The 22140-nt window shown below is 38.3% G+C and overlaps 1 protein-coding gene across 7 annotated transcripts in view; it reads right to left on the bottom strand.

Moving 5' to 3' along the window:
* Positions 1-682: 682 nt before the first annotated feature.
* Positions 683-22140, bottom strand: part of CCDC82 (coiled-coil domain containing 82) — a 34574-nt gene continuing 13116 nt past the window's right edge. For 6 of the 7 annotated variants that reach the window (XM_055422905.2, XM_055422901.2, XM_055422898.2 and 3 more), the window contains 5 exons: positions 17816-17908; positions 16105-16229; positions 10996-11166; positions 5293-5478; positions 683-1600 (listed from right to left, as the gene is read on the bottom strand). In XM_055422905.2, coding sequence (XP_055278880.2) covers positions 1535-1600; positions 5293-5478; positions 10996-11166; positions 16105-16229; positions 17816-17908 — 641 coding nt within the window. In that variant the 3' untranslated portion in view covers positions 683-1534. The remainder of the gene's footprint in view (positions 1601-5292; positions 5479-10995; positions 11167-16104; positions 16230-17815; positions 17909-22140) is intronic. The other variant, XM_088842893.1, reaches the window with a different exon arrangement.

Below are 22140 nucleotides of genomic sequence, written 5' to 3'. Positions count from 1 at the left end.
TCGGACACGACTGAAGTGACTTAGCATAGCATTAGATAAATATTTTTAACTTTCAGTTGGTACGTTTACTCTTCAGTTTAAACTTGTCTGTAGTGTCACATACAAGAAATGATGCTCCCAAGGTCTTCAGAGAGACTCTAGAGATATTCTTTTGTTTTCCTTGGACTTCTGTTTTTACAAATCATTCACAATCCTCACCCTTCCCAATTGGCCATCACTTTTCCGCTAAACTCTGCCCTATATCTTTTTTGGACACTATCAATATATCTTCAACTTCATATAACTAAGGATTATTTCCATATAACAGACAAATAAGAATAAGAATAGAGATATGTGATTAAAATTGTCCATTTCATACTTTTTATAAAGGTATGCACTCTTCACACGAAAAGTCAGCATCAGTATTCTCACAATTCTGTTAAATTCTTTCTACCTGTTTTGTTTACAATCATTATAGGGATAATATTGGAAAATTAATTGTAGAAAATATTAAATCTCTATGTAAGGACTTAATAAAATGCAATTTTTAATGCATATAATGAAGACCATTCCATGAACCACATAATAGATGAAGTGAGGTTCAACTGACAGTTGAAGAAACAAGGATCTAAAATTCACAAGCAACTAGACCCTACTAAAATAGCACTTTTAAGAATTAAAGATACAGAATACTCAGGGTCCATTTGTTCACTCTGAAACCATTTTACTTTATTATATTAAGGGAAAATTTAGAAGTGCAATTTAGAAGCAATATAGATGCCAAAATGTGACTTTAAACTATTTTTGGCAGAACTTGTCTCTCTGAGATCTTCTGATCCTAATAAATACTTATAGGGGAAGAAAGTACATCTTACTCATTTACCTGTAGACAAAATTGGACAGGAAAAAGAACATTATGACCTATGCAAATATATATCATGAAATTATTCCTGAATGTGACGACTGGAAGACTTTGAAGGCCTGAAATATATTTGTAAGGGAAACTTTAGAAAAGGGAAAAAAAGCATTCCTCTACTTGGAATGGGTAAGCTATAGTCTGATTGTGATGCCAGAGAATTTAGTTGAACATAACACTGAGGCTTCTTCCATGGCCCACTGATTTAGATAATGATGGCAGTAAAATATATGTCAGTGAAGATCATTTAATACTACAAAAGGATAACAAGCAGATCTGGACAGGAATTCAGCAATAAATACACATAGATGTTAATCTAAATACATGATTTTCTAATAAACTGACAGGACAGGAACAGCTCATTCACTTGATAGTCATCTGATATAAAGGCATTGTTATACAACTTTCAAATACACTTAAAGTTAGGCTTGTGCTTTCTATGTACAGTAGATAAAAGTTTTATTAGACTGCAGAGTGTTGTTTCATGGAAATTAAGATGAACATGTTTCACACAAGATATTTTGCCATGAAGCTATACATAAAATATATAATTACATCACATGATACAGAGAAACAAGACTTGTGATCTTCGCATTTACAGGAATTTACAAAATCTTCTCTGAAGGAAATGTGTAAAATTCAGTCAAACTTCTCATCTTGAAAGTAATCCGCAAAATTGAGATATTTTTGAAGTTGATCATATTTCTGTGTATACAATAAAAAAGCTAGTTATTTTACTCAAAGCAGTGAAGATAAACTAGGCCTTTTCAATCTACAGACACAAATAGGAACAAGTTTATCTCATGGCAATCATAAACAAATATCTTTTTATTATAAACAGGGACTCAATTTCAAATAAGCATTTCTAATTCATAGAAAGCACTGGTAAGAGATCAAAATGAACATTATTAACTTCGTAACTCTCTGATAAATTATGTTTTCTATTATCATATTTATAGTAGAAGTATAACAACTTCAATAACTTATTCAACAAAAATTTGTTAAACACATAACATATATCAAATACTTGCTAATGCATGCATGCATGCTAAGTTGCTTCAGTCATGTCTGACTCTGTGCAGCCTTATGGACTGTAGCCCGCCAGGCTCCTCCATCCATGGGATTCTCCAGGGAAGAATACTGGAGTGGGCTGCCATGCCTTTTCCATTGCTTTCCCTGCCTCTAAGGAGAATGGAGTTCACCAATGACAACCAATAACAAAGGGCATAAAGAAGTATAGACAGTGCGATGAGGGTTTGGAAGAGAGGTTATGGTAGGCTGAGGTGACCAAGAGTGGCATTTGAGCTGTCCTAGGGTAAAAGACTTGGTAGGCGACGATCTGGTGGAGAGTTTTCCCGAGGAGACAGAAATCCACAAAACAGTGACAAGACAGAAAAGTACAGGGTTTGACTGCAGTCTGAGGTTTTCCAGGGGAACTGAGAGAGAAGACTGAACCAAAGAGGTGGTCAGAAAATAAAAAGTATGAAATGTTAGGTTACAGAGTTTAGCAAAAATGTGACAGGCAATGGAAAGCTGCCAAAGGTGTTAGGGCAGGAAACTGACACGATCTGAGGTGTATATATACATATATATATATATTTTTAAGGGTAAAACATCCAGTCTAGAATGGTTTGGCAGCTAGTTATGAGTCTACTATAATAATTTAGGTAATGAAGACCTAAATCTGAGTGACAGCAATGAAGATGGAGAGTAAAGACCAGGGCCGGACAAGAGGAGAGAGGAGCTGGGACGGTTTGGAGATTTCAAGGTTGGCAGAGTTCAAGTGCTTCCTTCCGCTGGGGAGATGAACTGACCGAACGGTCTCTTAGCTCTCCTTATGAGCTCTGCTTCTGCTTCCAATAAAATTAGAGACGGTGTTGATAGCTCTGGCATTTATGGTGATAGGGGCTGAAACCTGACGTCCCTGTGGATGTACTTTCTTCACTTCCTGGTGTTCTGTGTTCACTACCCCATCCCAACAATCCTGTCTTCAACTTCCCTGGAAATCCCACCATCACAGGTACTCTCAGAGAAAAATCGTTTGTCAGCATTTGCCAGTGGCATATGACATTATGTTCTTCACTTCTAATTTAGAACGAGGCATGTATTACTATTATATTTGTTATATATTTTATCATAATTTCCTTATCATTCCTTCTTTTCTTACACTTGAGTTGCTCCTATCCTTTTAATGTCATTAGGTTAAAATCAGATTTCCTAGTTCAACTGTTAGGAGGAAGAATAAGAAGAATGAAGTCAGTCTAGTTGGCAGGTCTTTGGGAAGAAATTCGGAGAGATCCCAAGATAATGGAAGAAAAATGCTTGGAGGAAGAAGCAGGTAAGGGAAAAAGCCAGGTGTGAAACATGAGCTGGGGGAGGAAAGAGAGGAACAGAGTTTGTGTAAGGTGAGAGAAGAGCCTCACATGATAGCTGAGAGCAAAAAAGCCAAGGACATGCCACTCGAGCAGAGCCCAGGTATTCCAAAGGTTTAGGACAGCTGTGGTCAAGAAGAAGGCATGCATCCCAAGAACACAGGCAGTGCTACTGCTCAAAGGCAAACACACTCTGACGGGGAGGTGGAGTGATGTGGAGAAATGTCAGGGCACCTGATAAACTCTGCAATTTAATCATAGCACAAGAAGTTGCCTCTGGGCTTACATTGGCTAATAAACTTCTTTGGTTTCTAGGAAATCTTTTGAGAATATCTATTGACAAATATTTTTAAAGTAGGAAGGCTCTCAAAAAGAAAATGAAGTTCTTTGGTATTTTATGTGAAAAAATATGCATGTTGTCCTAAATATGCACCATCCTGAAATACTTTCAATGCCCAATGCTGTGTTATTTTTTTAAGCATAATGTAACACTTGGCTTTCTTAAGAATCTTTTTCTTCTTGCAGGTACCTTCTGTTGTCACAAACTTTGTTAAGCTTTCTCTAAGGTACATTGGAAATGCTTTTACTTCTTTCTGTAAGAAGTTTAATTATTATATGGTATATACAATACACAGTAATTTTGTATCACTAGTACATAATTCTTTTAATTGGTGTCCCAAAAGATCTTTCAATTCCACTAGAGGGTTGGTAACACTTCGATGCATCAATAAAAGCACTTAAGAATTTCATGTCACTGAGGAAAATGAAGTTGGAACTTACTGGCTAAGTGATGGCTCTTTCCTACGGCAAATGAAAAAGCACAGAGGATAGGGAGGAAAGAACTGTGAGTGAGAGAGAAGTGGAAGCGAAGTAAAAGATACAAAGCTGAAGAGGGTAAAATGAAACAAGACGACTGAAGGGTCCAGATGTAGGGAGCAGGCAAGGAGATCCCCGGCTAGTGGTTTGTGGTGGGTGGATAATTGTCAAAAGGGAAACCAATGTTGATGTCATTCTACAGCCCAGGACACCCCTGTGGAACATGTCACGTCCGAAGAAGTTCCTGATTTGTTTGTTCTCATTTTCTTTCCCTTGGCTCATAAGTTTATTCTCTAAGCTCTCTTTTTATTTTCCTCTTTTACAAATTTCCCTATGATATAAATAACCCAGGCTTTTTTTTTTTTAAGATTAAATATACTGTTGATCTGAGTATCAACTCCTATCTGAGTTGATACCTGGAAATCTCCTATGTTTTCTCTCTTATACAGTCATGTAACTAGACTTGCTTTAGAAGGCTGTGATCATGTTAGCATCCTTGCATTCTTTCCACGTACCATAACAATTCTAAAAGCTCTGTGAGCAGACCAGAGCTTATGAGCTGCCAGCAGATCTTCGGGAATCCAGTGCACTCTTCAAAACCCCCACTTTATCCTTTATATCAAATTTAGTGATCAACAGGATATGGGGGGATCAAAATCAGTGCCGTGGCCTGAAACCTCTGCATTCCCCTTGATCTTCAGTTACAGTGCCCACTGTTCAGTCCCACGTCCTCAAGAGGAGGATGTGGCTGGTATTAGAACTGGCAGCCGAGGTCCTTTCCTCAGACCGGCACCAGGGGCTTCTTCACTCTCAGGTCACAAGAACTGCTCTAAGACAGGAAGCAGACAAGCGGAGGTGAGTCCTATACTTTGTCAAAAGAAAATAAGGGGACTTAATATATAAGGAACACCACACATACATAAAAGTGAAAGGACAGAGGTCCTTCATTAAAGGACTGTATTACTGCTGATTAAAATTTATCTGATGAGCTAAGTGAACACTCAAAACATCAGGGCACCTATTCAGGGCACAACAATGATAAGCATGACAGGAATGGGTGGAAGAAGAGAAAATACAAAGACAGGGAGGGAAGGAGAGGTTCTCTTTTGAAAGTCACTGTCTTCTATTCTCATAATTCAAATCCTTCTGCTGATCAGTAGTAGGCTCCAGAACCTACTGAATGAAATGGTTCTTCTATATTCACCTTACCTCCTTAATCCAGCCACTGTTTTTTGACTGACTGAAAATTCTTTTCACTGTTTCTTTAACCTGTTCATCCTCAACCTCTTCTGTCTTTGCAATGGAGCAACACTCTTGGTACAGCTCGAATTTAAAATGTTTCAGTTTATGGTAAATTCTGGTTCGCTCAGCACAAATTCTGCCAACAGTAAACACCTAAATCAAGAAATAAACATCATGTGGTATATGAAATTAATATATAGCAGTGAAAGTACAGCCTTTCTGGTTTTCAGATTTTCTTTAAAATAGAATCCATGCATTATTTTTCAAAATTTTTATACAATAATTCCTTTACCTTCTTTTATTTATACAACCAAGTTAAAAAAACCGAGCAACTGCTGTGTTTCAAGTACTGAGTTAAGCACTGGAGATACAGAAATAAAATATGTGCTACCTGTATCAGGGCAATTTACACTGCTGGGAGAAAAAAACAAATGATTACAAAACAATGTGCCAAATGCAATGCATGAGAGGCAGTCAAGGTACAGAGAAGGGACAATTAACACAATCCAGAAAAAAGAAGAGTTCTAAATTAGGTGATGTGTAAACTAAGTCTTTAGAAAACAGTTAGCCAAGTTTGGGAAAGAGGAGAAAGATGGCTTGTAAGGCAAAAGGACAGCCATAACCCCAAAGCAGGAAAAGCACACAGGCTTACTATACATACAGTTACTGAGGTAAAAATGCCTGAATTACGATAATTTTCTAGCTTATAAACCAGCAATCCCCAACATTTTTGGCACTGGGAACCAGGTTCACGAAAAACAATTTTTTTTCCCCCACAGACCTGGACAGGGGAATGATTTTTGGATAATTCAAGTGCATTACATTTATTGCGAACTTCATTTCTATCATTATTACATCAGCTCCACCTCAGATCATCAGGCATTAGATTCCGGAGGTTGGGGACTCCTGTTACAAACATGTAAACTGAAACAGGCTCTCATACCAATATTAAAAATAGAGCGCTTTTAACCAAATATTTTTTTCCAAAATGTTCTGCAAAGTAAAAAATAACTTTGTGTTTAGTTATATTTTTTTATCTTAATTAATGTGTGCTAAGTCACTTCAGTTGTTTCTGACTCTTTGTGACCCCATGGACTGTAACCCTCCAGGCTCCTGTCCATGGGATTCTCCAGGGAAGAATACTGGAGTGGGCTGCCATTGCCTTCTCCAGGGATCTTCCCCACCCAGGGATTGAACCTGCATCTCTTACCTCTCCTGCATTGACAGGTGGGTTCTTTACCACTAGTGCCACCTGGGAAGCCATAATACTGAAGTGGGTTGCCATGTCCTCCTTGAGGGGATCTTCCTAACACAGGGATCGAACCCAGGTCTCCCACATTACAGGCAGATTCTTTACTGTCTGAGCCACCAGTGAAGCCCAAGAATACCAGAGTGGGTAGCCTACCCCTTCTCCAGGGGATCCTCCCAACCGAGGAATCAAGCTGGGGTCTCCTGCATTGGAGGTGGATTCTTTATCAGCTGAGCCACCAGGGAAGCCCCTTAATTAATGAGTCTGATGTAATTATACACATTAATATTTTATTATTAGCAAACTGTAAAAATTTTGATTTCTATGTTTATGTGGACTTCTAGGATCTTATGATTAAGAATACTCTTCTTGTGAACTCAACCATCCATTCTCTTTTAGAATGTTTTAAATGTACACTTTGTTATACACACCTATAGTTAAAATTGGAAAACAGTTTCACTGCACTGACCTCATTAAATGTAACTGTACCTACATTATTTCACTCATTGTAGAAACTGCATCAGAAGGGACTTCAAACTTTATAACATGACCAATCTTATTCTCATGGAGTAACCTCAGGAAATAGACAAACTTCCTCCTAACTAATGTTATTTGTCTTTGTGTCTATATACATGATGGGTTATACTTCTGTGAATTCAGCAAGAGTGATATAGTTACATTATTGACCAGTGCAACTTGCATTCTATCTGGCAAAGAACTGTGCTGTTTTTCTGAAGTCACACTGTAGGGCTCACACAGGCGATGAGTTAAAGAAACAATACAAAAGTATATTGGCAAAAATGAATAAAAGTTAAATATGACAGCCAGTAACAGCTTTGATGCATCATCTTGTGAACATGGCATTTGGGATATCTTCTAATGTTTCTTAAAATTTCAAAATGCTGAGGGGAAAAGCACATCCATATTTCTGTTTATGATTTGGGAAAATCTGTTTTTCAGATCATCAGAAACAATCAGGTATTACTGTTCATGGCTTGCTTACTCTAAGTATTGTTCCCATTGAAACATTATCATCAAACCAGTCATATAAATTACAGTTCACTTGCCAATACCTCCCACTTTAAGTAAAAAGATACTACAACAGTTGCAGTGAACTCTATGGGGAAGTCCATTTCTACCATTCAAGTAGATGATGCAGGAGAAATCTATGGCTGGTCTGGGTAAAATATGGTAGAAGAATAATACATTTTTTTTGTTTTTATTACATTGTATTCTGTATTTCCACAAAACAAGAATTTATTTATATAGAGATTTTGAGTTGGAACAAAAGGAAAGGAGAAGTGTTTAAGATTTTCTATTTTAATTTCTTTTTCCAGTATGAAACAAAACTATCTATTGAAAATCCTTTTCATTTCCAATTCCTACCTCTTGGTGTCTACCTTACACTTAGTTTATTGACACTGGAGGTCAATAAACCCCAAATTACCTTTAGAATATTCTCATACTATTTTTTTCCCCCAAATGTGAGCACATTTTATATGGAAGAGCCTAAATCACTGTTAGTAAGGCTTCATAAAAAGCAGTAAATATACACAGTAAATGTACATAGTTGCTGCATACACTGCAAGTGGACCTCTCCTTTCACCCCTTCCCTGTTTCATTGTATTGTTACAGCCTTATACCTTATGAATTAATGTATACAGTACAACACAGCTTATACTGTAGCACTCTATTTACATGAAGTTCTAAACACAAGTAAATCAAATCGATACTTCTAGAACAGTGTCCTTAAATGTCCAGAAATGTATTTAGAGAGTACTTTTCATTAACTAATTGCATTTCTAAACATTAAGGACACTACTTGGGGGGAAATTATCTGGTGGTTAGGATTCAGAGCTTTCACTGCCAAGGGCCCAAGTTCAGTCTCTGGTTGGGGAACTAAGATCCCACAAGCCACACAGTGTAGCCAAAAGAAAAAGAAAAAAAAAAGAGAGATGGTATTCTAACAAGATAGACAATATTTAAAAAAACTGCCAGAGAGAAAGAGAAATGGTAAGTTCTATGATGATTATCTCAAAGCAGATAAGTTAAGTGATATATAAATGATCACTAATCCACTGTGTAGGGTTAGTATAGTTCTATGAACTGATAAATCTGAAGATACCTGGTCGTCTCAGTTATCAGTGTGTACTAGGGGCCAGATTAATCAGAAACAAAACTAAAAATTGTCATCAAATTTTCCTAAAGCAGAAGATGGTGACTGCAAAGAAACAGAAATAATCTGATCTGTAATTTATTAGACACAACACGTGGAAATGTAAATCAACACTGTTTAACAAACTAAAGCAAGGAAGTACAATGAGACATGCATTATGCACATTTTTAACATGTTTTTAACACTGTGGGTAGCTTTTTGAGGTATTTCTTTAGGCCCTCATATACAGAGAAGCAACCAGTTCCTTAAGGAAATTAAAGTATGGAGAATAAAGAGAAAAGATCTTCAAGAAAAGAGGAAGGATGGGAAGAAGTCTATTATCTATTTCCAGGTCTCTGGAACACTGGGCTTCCCTGGTGGCACAGAAGTAAAGAATCCGCCTGCCATGCAGGAGACCTGGGTTTGATCTCTGGGTTGGGAAGATCCCCTGGAGGAGGGCATGGCAACCCACTCCAGCATTCTTGCCTGGAGAATCCCATGAACAGAGGTGCCTGGTGGGCTACAGTCCATGGGGTTGCAAAGAGTCGGACATGACTGAGGGACAAAGCACAGCTAAAAATGTTGAGTGCAACAGCTGAGTTAAGGGATTCTATTCCCCCTCAGCCTGTTCTTTGCATGAATGCATTACACGTGGCTAGGCTTCCTTGGTGGCTCAGATGGTAAAGAATCAGGAGAACTGGGTTCAATCCATGGGTCGGGAAGATCCTCTGGAGAAGGGACTGTCTAACCCACTCCAGTATTCTTGCCTGGAGGATTCCGTAGACAGAGGAGCCATACAGTCCATGGGGTCGCAACGAGTCGGACTCAGTTGAGCGACTAACACTTTCACTTTTCACCTGTTTTATTACACATGGCCATCTGCCTGAAACCTAATGCCTCTTCTCACTGGATCTTAAGTGTCTTGAGGAGTCTGGACAGACCCTGGGCAAAACTGAAAAACTGGTCAGTCCTCCTAACTGCCTTTCATATCTCACGTCTCTTTCCTCCAGGTGATTTCCTTCTCCTCTAATGCCCTCAGATATCACCGCAAGCTGGTGGTTCAGGGCTCTGATCTCAGTACCCTATCCAAGACTGTTGTAGCTAAAACTATAGCCACTCCTCACTATCCTCAAGGGGTTGGTTCCAGAACCCTACCTGATACGAAAATCCACAGATGCCCAAGTTTTACATTTGGGCTTCTCTATCTGCAGATTAAACCAACCACAGCTGTAAAAATAGTATAGTTAAACTGTGAACAACATAGGTTTGAACTGCATGGACCCATGTAGACATGGATTTTTAAAAATAAATATACAGTTGGTCCTGTGTATCAGTGGATGAGGAATCTGTGGAGGGAAGTCCAGAGGAAGCTCTCAATTTTAATATTTTTTGTATTTCTAAGTGTAATCATTTTACAAAGAGTAAAAAAAAATAAACAGAAGTAGTCTGCATCTGCATCTTTTTTTTCTGTCTTCACACTGCATTGTTCTGCTCTTGTTCATCAAATACTTTTCTTCAAATATTTCAAATATTTTCTTCTGTTTTGTCTACTCATTCAAAATTAATAGTACTTTAAATACACAGTGATGGTTCTAGGCTCTGAAACACTTCTGATGTAGTCTAAGTTGAAGCACAGTTTTCCTTCAAACCTCATTATTGGGGTGAATTTGAAAGTGTTAGTCACTCATTTGTGTCTGACTCTGTGCGATCCCATGGACTGTAGCTTGCTAGTCTCCTCTGTCCATGGGATTCTCCAGGTAAGAATACTGGAGTGAGTTGCCATGCCCTCCTCCAGGGGATCTGTCCAACCCATGGATCAAACCCTGATCTCCCACACTGCAAGCAGACCCTTTATCATCTATAGGCATCTTTAATTATTTATTTGTAGTTTGTCAATTTGGTAGATGGTCTGCCCTAAAATTTCCATTGGGGTAAAATTCTCCTTGGGACTCAAAAAGGATTTCTGCTTCCTCTGGCTCAGTTACCTCCCTTTTCATTCTCATCCCCTCTCCCTCACACCCCTCACCTAGTTTGGGTGATGTACACATAGACAATATGCACTGATTTCAGTACCTGACTGAATTTGGAGTGAATCCAATGTATAATACACATTTTCACATTAAAAAACGGCACACTCTTTCCCTGTGCTCTTTTTTCTTCTCCTGGTGCTTTCTCCGTTTGTGAAAAGAACTTAGGGTTAACCATGCAGCCTTATTTATTGAAAATTTCTGATTTCTGAGAACTAAAATGAGAGGGGGAAAAATACCTGTTTATCGTGTGACATGAAATCATCTGTTTCCATGGTCCTGGTGTTATACAGCTTTCCTGATAAATGCACTGAGTATTTACAGTGGCGATGCAACCCACAAGCCTGGCAGGAACAGTTCTCAGGATTCTCTGATTGGATACTTACACTAGAATAATTTTCTACTCGCTCCTGAAAATAATTTCAAAATGTAATGAAAGTTCAAAGGATAAGAAAGAAAACAACAAAATAAAACATAAGAGCCCAACCAAATTAAAATTAAGAATAGGAATCATAATAGAATAAGATGTAAGAGCAAAACACACTGGTATGTCTCACTGTAGTATTGGGCACACAGTAGGTATTTGACAAGATATATTTAAATTTTAAAACTAAATTTATAATTGAGGCTGTTAAAAGAAAATAAACCAGATGAAGAAACAAACTAGCTTCATTTCTGTCAAACTTCTAAATTACTACCAAGGTTTTAATTTACTTCGTATTTCTCTTATCTCCAGATGTTATTATAATTAGTTAAAATAGGAAAGAATGAGCAGAAAAAGAAAGATCAATTCATTCAGGTTAATAAAAATCAAGAAAAAAACAAGATCACATTTAGTCTCCATTGCATGAATTATATTTTCCACAAAATATCCCAGAAATAATTTAATTCTCCTGTAGTTGCTTACTAAAGTAGACAAGTTTAAACTAGGATTGCTAGGTTGCCAGTATTGCTATGGCCAGTCTAAGAGCTGAGTTAGCAATGAATAAACAGAAAATATTTGGCATTCATAAATAAGCTTTATTAAGCTGTGAAATTATTTGTGCTTGAGCAGTTCTGCTTAGGCTATAAGCCTGTGCTAGACACTCCTATTCTAATTAGTAGTTCAGATTAGCTTACCACGATATTTGAGTTGCACACAATGAGCATATTATTAGGGTCACTAATCTGCATTCTCTATCAGCCTGATAGTAATTAAGAATCTAGTAGTTTCCTTTTTACATTTATAATTCACAGCAACATTGTCTTGTACTTTTTATTGTTTCTCTTATTTCATGGTACTTCATGGTATGTGTCACTATAGGCTGACATTCAGAGTAAACAGGTGACTAACCAGCTTCCCTTCCTGCTTCTCTGGAATTCACAGCACATATTGAGATGAAGGTTCTATTAGCTTGGCTCCCTGAGTGACTGCAATTAATTGAACACCCCTACTGACTCACAGTGAACATACAAGTGAAAAATAAAACTTTGTTTAGTTAAGCTGTTGAGGTTTTTGTTGTTGGTTTACTCTGTCACATTATTTATTTCTTGCAGTATAACCTATTTTGAACAAGATCGTACTGAATTGATTATCTATGTGTCTAAATTTTTAAGCTAATATTATCTTGTAACTTACAGTTTTTATTTCAACATTGGGTTATCCAAATTCTGCATAACCTATCATAGTATGCAAAACATATTACAGCAGAATAGATGGGCTTTGAAGTCTGAGAAACCCTAGACCTAAGGTTTGCGCTTGGTTCAAACACTGGCCTAATGACTAGCTGTGTTCAGTTCAGTTCAGTCGCTCAGTCGTGTCCGACTCTCTGCGACCCCATGAATCACAGTACGCCAGGCCTCCCTGTCCATCACCAACTCCCGGAGTTCACTCAAACTCATGTCCACAGAGTCGGTGATGCCATCCAGCCATCTCATTCTTGGTCGTCCCCTTCTCCTCCTGCCCCCAATCCCTCCCAGCATCAGAGTCTTTTCCAGTGAGTCAACTCATCGCATGAGGTGGCCAAAGTATTGCAGTTTCAGCTTTAGCATCAGTCCTTCCAATGAACACCCAGGATCGATCTCCCTTAGAATGGACTGGTTGGATCTCCTTGCGGTACAAGGGACTCTCACCTTCCGTTATTCAGTTTTTCTGGGTCACAATTTTCTCATTCCTAAAATAGAGAACTAGTAGTACCTTTCGGAGAAGGCAATGGCAATCCACTCCAGTACTCTTGCCTAGAAAATTGCATGGACAGGGGAGCCTGGTGGGCTGCAGTCCATGGGGTCGCTACTAGTCGGACACGATTGAGCGACTTCACTTTCACTTTTCACTTTCACACACTGGAGAAGGAAATGGCAACCCACTCCAGTGTTCTTGCCTGGAGAATCCCAGGGACAGGGGAGACTGGTGGGCTGCCATCTATGGGGTCGCACTGAGTTGGACATGACTGAAGTGACTTAGCAACAGCAACAGCAGCAGTAGTGCCTTTCTTGGGGGGTTACTCTGAAGAGCCAATAAAATATTTTACTTTGCATATAGATTACTTGGCAAAATTAAATGATCAATAAGATATTTTCATTTCTATTAGAGACAACGATACATATTACACCATATCTTAAGAGCTGTGCCATGTACTTTACCTTAAAAATTAGTAAATATTTCCCTTTAAAGTGGGTATTTTCTCTATCCGAGGAAGAAACTGGAATTCATGGAAGTTAAAATCACTCAAAGTCAAAAAGAAATATATGGTGGCCCTAAACTCAAGTGACTGAAAGTTACTCAGTTGTGTCCGATTCTTTGTGACCCCATGGACTATCCAGTCCATGGAATTCTCTAGGCCAGAATACTGGAGTGGGTAGCATTTCCCTTCTCCAGGGGATCTTCCCAACCCAGGGATCGAACCGAGGTCTCCTACGTTGCAAGTGGATTCTTTACCAGCTGAGCCACCAGAGAAGCCCCCTAAACTCAATCTACCTCCAAATTGAAGTCTTCTCTTTTTTTTCTGGTTTAGGTTTAAAGGGACAGTTATGGGATTACAAAAGAAAAATTTATCTTCAAGTAATACAAGGCTGAACAGGCATTCAGTTCAGTTCAGTTCAGTCACTCAGTCATGTCCAACTCTTTGTGACCCCATGAATTGCAGCACGCCAGGCCTCCCTGTCCATCACCAACTCCCGGAGTTCACTCAAACTCATGTCCATCGAGTCAGTGATGCCATCCAGCCATCTCATTCTCTGTTGTTCCCTTCTCCTCCCGCCCCCAATCCCTCCTAGCATCAGAGTCTTTTCCAGTTAGTCAACTCATCGCATGAGGTGGCCAAAGTATTGGAGTTTCAGATTTAGCATCAGTCCTTCCAATGAACACCCAGGATTGATCTCCTTTAGAATGGACTGGTTGGATCTCCTTGCAGTCCAAAGGACTCTCAAGAGTCTTCTCCAGCACCACAGTTCAATGAAGCCAAATCTCCTGACACAAAATGAGGTAGAGGAGCTAATGATTTAGGTGCTAGAAAGACTGACTATACGGAACTTAACTTCTACTCTCTTGCCTTTTTCTTCTTGCTAATTATTAAAAGGTAAAAAGAAGTAGGGAGGAAAAAAAGTCTTGTAAATCATATAGGACAGTCTTTACCATTAGAGATCATAAAAATAGAAATCTAGGGGGATAACATGGAATCAATTAGATCTTATAAATTAAAAAGAATCTTCTCCCAAATTGGTAGAATTACAAAATCTTAAGGTGGAGAAGGAGAAGGCAATGGCACCCCACTCCAGTACTCTTGCCTGGAGAATCCCATGGATGGAGGAGCCTGGTGGGCTACAGTCCATGGGGTCGCTAAGAGTTGGACACGACTGAGCGGCTTCACTTTCACTTTTCACTTTCATGCACTGGAGAAGGCAATGGCAACCCACTCCACTGTTCTTGCCTGGGGAATCCCAGGGACGGGGGAGCCTGGTGGGCTGCTGTCAATGGAGTCGCACTGAGTTGGACACGACTGAAGTGACTTAGCAGCAGCAGCAAGATAGAGAAGGATGTCAAAGACCACATAGGTCAGGGCTTCCCTAATGATATTATGGGAACCAATATCCTAGAAGGTAATAATAGGTATTTTACGAAAAGAAGCCTCATAGTAAAGCACCAATTTGGAAAGTATTATATTCTATATTGCCCTCTTGATGATTTACAGTACAAATTCACACATAATGCTTCTTGAAAAGCCCTCCAGCAGTTAAGTTAAACCTACTGTTTCTCAACCTTCTTTAACAATGGAGCTCTTCTTAACTGCAACAGTTAACATCCTGTGAGACAATTTCCTCCTTTGACCAGTTGGGTTAAGCCCTAGAGATGTTTTAAAGTTATCATTTATAACTACTTAATTATTGGATAGATATAACAAGTGGGATTGATCTCCTTTAGAATGGACTGGTTGGATCTCCTTGCAGTCCAAGGGACTCTCAAGAGTCTTCTCCAGCACCACAGTTCAAAAGCATCAATTCTTCGGTGATCAGCTTTCTTCACAGTCCAACTCTCACAATCATACATGACCATGGGAAAAATCATAGCCTTGACTAGACGGACCTTGGTTGGCAAAGTAATGTCTCTGCTTTTTAATATGCTCTCTAGGTTGGTCATAACTTTGCTTTCAAGGAGTAAGCGTCTTTTAATTTCATGGCTGCAATCAGCATCTGCAGTGATTTTGGAGCCCCCAAAAATAAAGTCTGACACTGTTTCCACTGTTTCCCCATCTATTTCCCATGAAGTGATGGGACCGGATGCCATGATCTTCGTTTTCTGAATGCTGAGCTTCAAGCCAACCTTTTCACTCTCCTCTTTCACTTTCATCAAGAGGCTTTTTAGTTCCTCTTCACTTTCTGCCATAAGGGCGATGTCCTGGGTGTTCATTGGAAGGACTGATGTTAAAGCTGAAACTCCAATCCTTTGGCCACCTCATGCGACGAGTTGACTCACTGGAAGAGTCTGATGCTAGGAGGGATTGGGGGTGGGAGGAGATGGGGATGACAGAGAATGAGATGGCTGGATGGCATCACCGACTCGATGGACATGAGTTTGAGTGAACTCCAGGAGTTGGTGATGGACAGGGAGGCCTGGCGTGCTATGATTCATGGGGTCGCAAAGAGTCGGACATGACTGAGCGACTGAACTGAACTGAACAAGTGGGAATGATTAAAACAATTATAGCCTTAGAAGAGACAAGAAACAAGCTGATTATCTAACAAAGAAAAATGCTAATAATTTAGAAGATTAATTTAAGAAGTGTGACTGGTTATTGAAATTATGAGAAGACTCTCAGTCCTATCCCACCCCACCCTCAACCAGAGATTCAGAAACAAATAAAACTGTATACCTTGTATTGCTCTTTCCAACGACTTCTAGAGACTAAATTCTCTAGACGAGGCTGAACAAAGCGGTTATCCAAATAATGAAGAGAAGTCAACATATCCCGTGCATATGATTTCTGCCTTGTGCCATCTGTTCAGGGGAACAATAACAGCAACAACAAAAACAATCACTTTGCCCTTATAAAATATTTAAATAATGGAATAGTTAAAGATTTCTTCCCATAGCTTTAAGCAGATACTTCGTTGGTTGACTGGAAACAAATTAAAACGAACAAACCAACCAATAAGGTTAAAGAAAATCATTCCATCAGAGTATTAGGGAGTGGAAGAAATCACACAGGCCCTCTAACTGTTCCCTGAACACCTCAGACTTATTCTTTCCTGAGGGTCTTTATACGTGCTGTACTCTCTGCGAGATTCACGCATTGCTTACTCCCTCACTTCATTCAGGCTTCTGTTCACAGGATAACACTTGGCGGACCTTTTTGAGCAATCTAACATAGACTTTCCTGTCCTGTATACTCTTGATCTCCTTATCCTGTTTTATAAATTTTCAAGAACTAATCCCTAGTTGACATCATATTATATCTTTGTTTACTCATTGTCTGTCTCTCCCAGTAGACTTTAAGCAACACAAGAGCAAGATTCGTCTATGTCACATAATCATTGCCATATTCCTGCAGTGTTTCTCAAATAATGCCTGGCCCTTAGTAGACACTCAGTGGATATTTGTTCAATACAGTTTGAATGATATCTTGCTTGGGCACGTAGGTGCTCAGCATTATTTATAGTCTTTATTAAGAGGCAGATTCTGAGCTAGATGCAAGGGGTATGTATAGAGCAAGTATGGTTCTTTCCACACTCTTAAAGAAGGGAGGAAGGCAAAAATACAGTTTCAATACATTTGAGAAGTGCATATGTATCAGTGCCACCACACTCAGGATAACAGCATAGATGACGGAATAAGAAATATTACTTAAGTGGGTCACAGATAACGTTCATAGTGGAAATTACTTTACACTCAGAAAGGGATTATACTCTAATGAGAAACAGCAAGGCACAAAAGCATAAAAAAGCATATAACTTTTGGTGAAATTAAAGGAGCTTAGACAAAAGCAATGGCAAGCCACTCCAGTACTCTTGCCTAGAAAATCCCATGGATGGAGGAGCCTGGTAGGCTGCAGTCCTTGGGGTCGCTAGCGGTCGGACACGACTGAGCGACTTCACTTTCACTTTTCACTTTCACACATTGGAGAAGGAAATGGCAACCCACTCCAGTGTTCTTGCCTGGAGAATCCCAGGGACGGGGGAGCCTGGTGGGCTTCCGTCTATGGGGTCACACAGAGTCGGACACGACTGAAGTGACTTAGCAGCAGCAGCAGCAGCAGCAGCAGACCTTAGGCTGGGGCAATGCATGGGTATTGAGTTACCCTATTGCTTTATTAACATATGCCCTATATCCTCAAGTTTACTGTGAACTCTCAAAGGACAGGGAAAATATTCCTTTTGTACTTTCACATATCACCAATAATAAACACTAACAAATTTGTGATGTGAATGGACTTTTGGTGTAGTTGATCCTAGAGGGAACAATTAGAGGGTCTTAAGATTGGGTCTCCTTGGTTTTAATATACACATACACATATAGAACAATGAGATTGTTTAAAAATTGGTAAAAAAAATACCCTGATTGCTCCATTTATATTATTAACTTACCATATAATGTTCCCAGAAAAGATTCATCTAGAGCATTGATCAGAAGAGCCTTCACAACTCTTTCAAAGTGAGTATAGTGGTCATTAAAAGAATCTGAAATTAATTTAAAATAAATATTAGAATCTGGCAGACAAAACAGTTATCTGAATACAATGGGTTCCTCTCTGCAAGGCTAAGAAATTAATGCTATATGTTGAAATTGCTTAATTATTCTAATTTTCTAGCTGGCTCAGTAACTTGTCCAGTCATTGAGAAAATCTCCATTTTCCAGATTTACTGACTTCTAATGAGAAGAATTGACGCTTTTGAACTGTGGTGCTAGAGAAGACTCTTGAGAGTTCCTTGGACTGCAACGAGATCCAACCAGTTCATTCTAAAGGAGATCAATCCTGGGTGTTCATTGGAAGGACTGATGCTAAAGCTGAAACTCCAATACTTTGGCCACCTTATGCGACAAGTTGACTCACTGGAAAAGACTCTGATGCTGGGAGGGATTGGGGGCAGGAGGAGAAGGGGACGACAGAGAATGAGATGGCTGGATGGCATCACCGACTCGATGGACATGAGTTTGAGTGAACTCCGGGAGTTGGTGATGGACAGGGAGGCCTGGCGTGCTGTGATTCATGGGGTCGCAAAGAGTCGGACATGACTGAGCAACTGAACTGAATGCAAAGTTTCAAGTTCTTATTTCAAATCATCTTCACTTTCCAAAGTTATTAAGGGAAAACAGTTCAGGAAATATTAAGATATTTTGTGGAAAAAAATCAAAATCATCCCCTATGCACTCAAATTTAATTATCAACTTGACAATTACAGCAACGAAGAAAACCTCTAAAGGTAGATTGCTCAAGTATGTGAATGAACTCCTCTCAATTCCTTATCTCTAATACGTTATATAAGAAATTGTTCAGGAAACTGCTACCCTAGACAGAACCACAATGGCTATAAAAACTCAGTATCCTTTCTGATGTCACAGATTTAGGATTTTCCATATCACTTAAGAAAAGTTATGTCTCTTCTTTTTCGTGCCAAAAATAAAAGCCTGCTTTCCCACTCAGTTTGGTCCATGGAATCATCTCTTGTGGTGGGTCAGGCGAAATGATAAGAGAAGGTTCCTACTGTTTACCATTTCTCTTGGGTCAAGGTTTACTATGGCTGTGGAAATGTTCTCTGTCAAACACGACCCCTTCCTTGATCCAAGCTGTCATCAAAGAACACCTGTCCCTGCTCTGGGCATTGTGAAGACATTAACAACTGCCTGAGTGTTTCCAGAAAAGTAGAAAATGCTCAACAAGGGATTAAAGCAAATAAAACCGATCAATAGTATTAGCATCCATGAGTGATTCTGACTTTGATTTCAGTTGAAATGAAACAAAGATGAAATTTAACACGAAGAAATCTTTCAATTTACATTTTAGTTACTAAAAGGGTTGTATAAATCTTATTTTAGACTCCAGGGAAACTTTTAGTATGCAACCATCTTTAAGAAAACACCTTATTGAGGTACTAGAGTGGCCAAAATAAAGCAGTGATAAAACTACTGGACAATAGCATATATTTGCACTGGGGACCTTAGGCTTCAAAGGCCTATGATTAATTGAAAATTTCAAAGAAACCAACAATAGCCATTTATGAATACAGTTGGAAAATGAAATAATAGTTTAATAGAATTCAATTTCGACTAGACTTTCATCCACCTTTGGATATAAAAGTATATTGTTGGTACATGCTTGATTTATGAGTGTTAAAATGAATTTAAACTCTTTCTAGCACTTCCCAAACTGAATTAGGTGAAAACTGTTCTGGAAATAGTTAACTGTTGTTAACTATTTTTTGAGAAAAAAAAGTCAAATGGACCCTCCTCCACATGCGTTTAACTATGAAAAAACTGAAACAGAATTTAAAATTTTTATTCCACTGAATTTACCAGTCTTAAATATGCTAATGCCCAGTGTTACTCACCTGTTATAGTTTGAATAACTGATGCTCTATTTCAAAGACAGTGCTAATAATGTTTCATTAAGACTGGGAGTGAAAGAAAAGGGCAGAGAATCAGAATCATCTGAAGAGTTCTTCTCCTAAACACAACAAGACTTTCCTACTAATGTGTCAGCATCTCCTTCACAAGAGTCAGGAAGAGGGCCTTGATTTCATTGTGCTTGAATGGATGGGTAGGTGGTGGTGGAATTATGATCCTGGCATAATTTTCTCTCAAGTTGAAATAAAAATATTCTGAGCAGGTAAAGGCCAGGCAACATTTTATGCACTTGCATACATTGCTTTATTTCTGACAACAAACCTAAAAGTACTATCAATACTCTCAGTTTATTTCTCATTGAGGAAACAGATACAGAGAGGATGAAAAACTTCCCAAAGATGACAGAAACAGTTAATGTTGGAACCAAGGCTGGAACAGACAACCTGATTCTAGATTTCATGTTACAAACCCCTACAAAGATGTTGTTTTGCATGGTAGTTAGATTTGATCCTTTCATACTTCAGAACATGTAATTTTAGAGTTGGATGGGGAAATTGAAGAAAATAAAATTCAAATCCTTCATTTTAGGATTAATCCTTTATCTTAGGACACTCATGATGATGAAATAAACTTATCCAAGCTTACACAACTAGATAGAAGCAGAGTCAATTCCTGACCTCTTCCACAGCTTTTCTCATCATTTTAATCCCTATATTGGATGGGCTTCTATAAGATACCCCAGAAATAGTTTAAAACTTTCCTCCTTGATTACAAAAAAATTCAAAAGGATGCAGGAGAAAACCAACAATATTCATGTTTAGGCATCTTTATTTTTACAAGGTAATCAACTCCCCCATATTCAATCATCAGACAGTTTAGTCATTCTGTTGATTTTCTGTGCATCCTTTATAATGTATTTCACATAAATGCTAAGATTTTGTTTAGCATCTGACCTTCCCACTACTGATCTGGTTTTCTCACATCAGTACTACATTCCTTTACTTATTGAAATTTTATAATTATTTTTATATCTGGTGGGGGTAAGTCCTTCTACTTCATTTGGTGCTTTGAAAATGTTATTTATTCTTATACATTTGTTCTTCCAAGCAAACTTTAAGGCTGTGTTCACAAAGCTGAATGAAGAATTTCAGAAGATATAACTTCCTGTATAATTTATTATTAATACCTCCCATAAACATTCTTATCTCTCCTTTTACTCACATTTCCTTTTCTATTCCACAGTAAACTTTATTCCTGTACCTATAAAGCTATGCTTTTCTTAAGATTAGACCTAGTAACTATTTTGTTCACTAGTGTAAATGGAATTTTCCCACATTGTATCTTCTAAATAATTGACAGTATATAAGAAAACTATTGAGTTTTACATATTTATTGTGCATTAGTCATTCTTGAGACCTTTTTCTAAGGAACATGAGCTTCCTGGAAAATCGCAGAGCTGGAAAGAGATACTGTTTGCAAATTCCTGGGCACTGAATGCTTTCTCCCTTAACCCTGAGGAAGTGGTCTTGCTAGTGCTAAGTTTATTTCCAGAACCAAGAGAGGTTTATAAGTATTCTGTTTGGTAGAGGCACATGGATTGTTGGTATACTTTCATTTCAAATGGAGATACGAGTCCAGTGTAAAAGGGCAGGCACAGAGCAATAACAGGAACCCTTTTTCTAACAGGTGTCCCTCTATTTAGAGAAAAAAAGAGCTTAGGAAAAATATGGAAATAGGTGCTCTATCTACTCCTGCTCTCAATATATTCACATCCTTTCTCTTAACTTTTGTATCTGTGGTTAAGTAAGTCAGAAACTGATAGCTTGTATATATAGTCATAATGTTCAGTAATAAATGTCTTTTCCTTTTCCCAAATTTTACTTTTGTGTCTGTTGCATTGTTGAAAACATCTAGAACAAAGTAGGAAATATTATTGTCCTGTTCTTTATTTTAAAGAGAATATCTTTAGCGCTTCATTACAATGTTGGATTTTGCCAAAAATATTCTTTGTTGTGTAAAGGACATATGTTCATACTACTATTTTTAAGACTTGAAAATTTAGCTGTTGGCATTGAATTTTATCAAGTACTTTTTTAGAACCTACTGAAATTATTTTTTTCTCTTTTGATATATGTAACACATTAATATGGCACCTAATATTATGCCATTTTTATAGCTCTAATGGTTAGAGAACTTTTTCTTTACTCTTGTAGATATTCCTTCATATAGCCTATTTGACGTATTTCCTTCATATGCCTATTTGAAAATCTTTTTCATCAGCTTAGGATGTGAGCCTCTTTAATCTGCCACAAACAGGTGCATTTGGCAACTTAAGTTATATTTTCTT

The sequence above is a fragment of the Moschus berezovskii genome, chromosome 14 (genome assembly GCF_049115385.1).
Source record: "Moschus berezovskii isolate FMDL1 chromosome 14, NW_MosBer_1.0, whole genome shotgun sequence".
Lineage (NCBI taxonomy): Eukaryota > Metazoa > Chordata > Mammalia > Artiodactyla > Moschidae > Moschus > Moschus berezovskii.
This window is presented reverse-complemented; position numbering and strand designations above follow the sequence as displayed.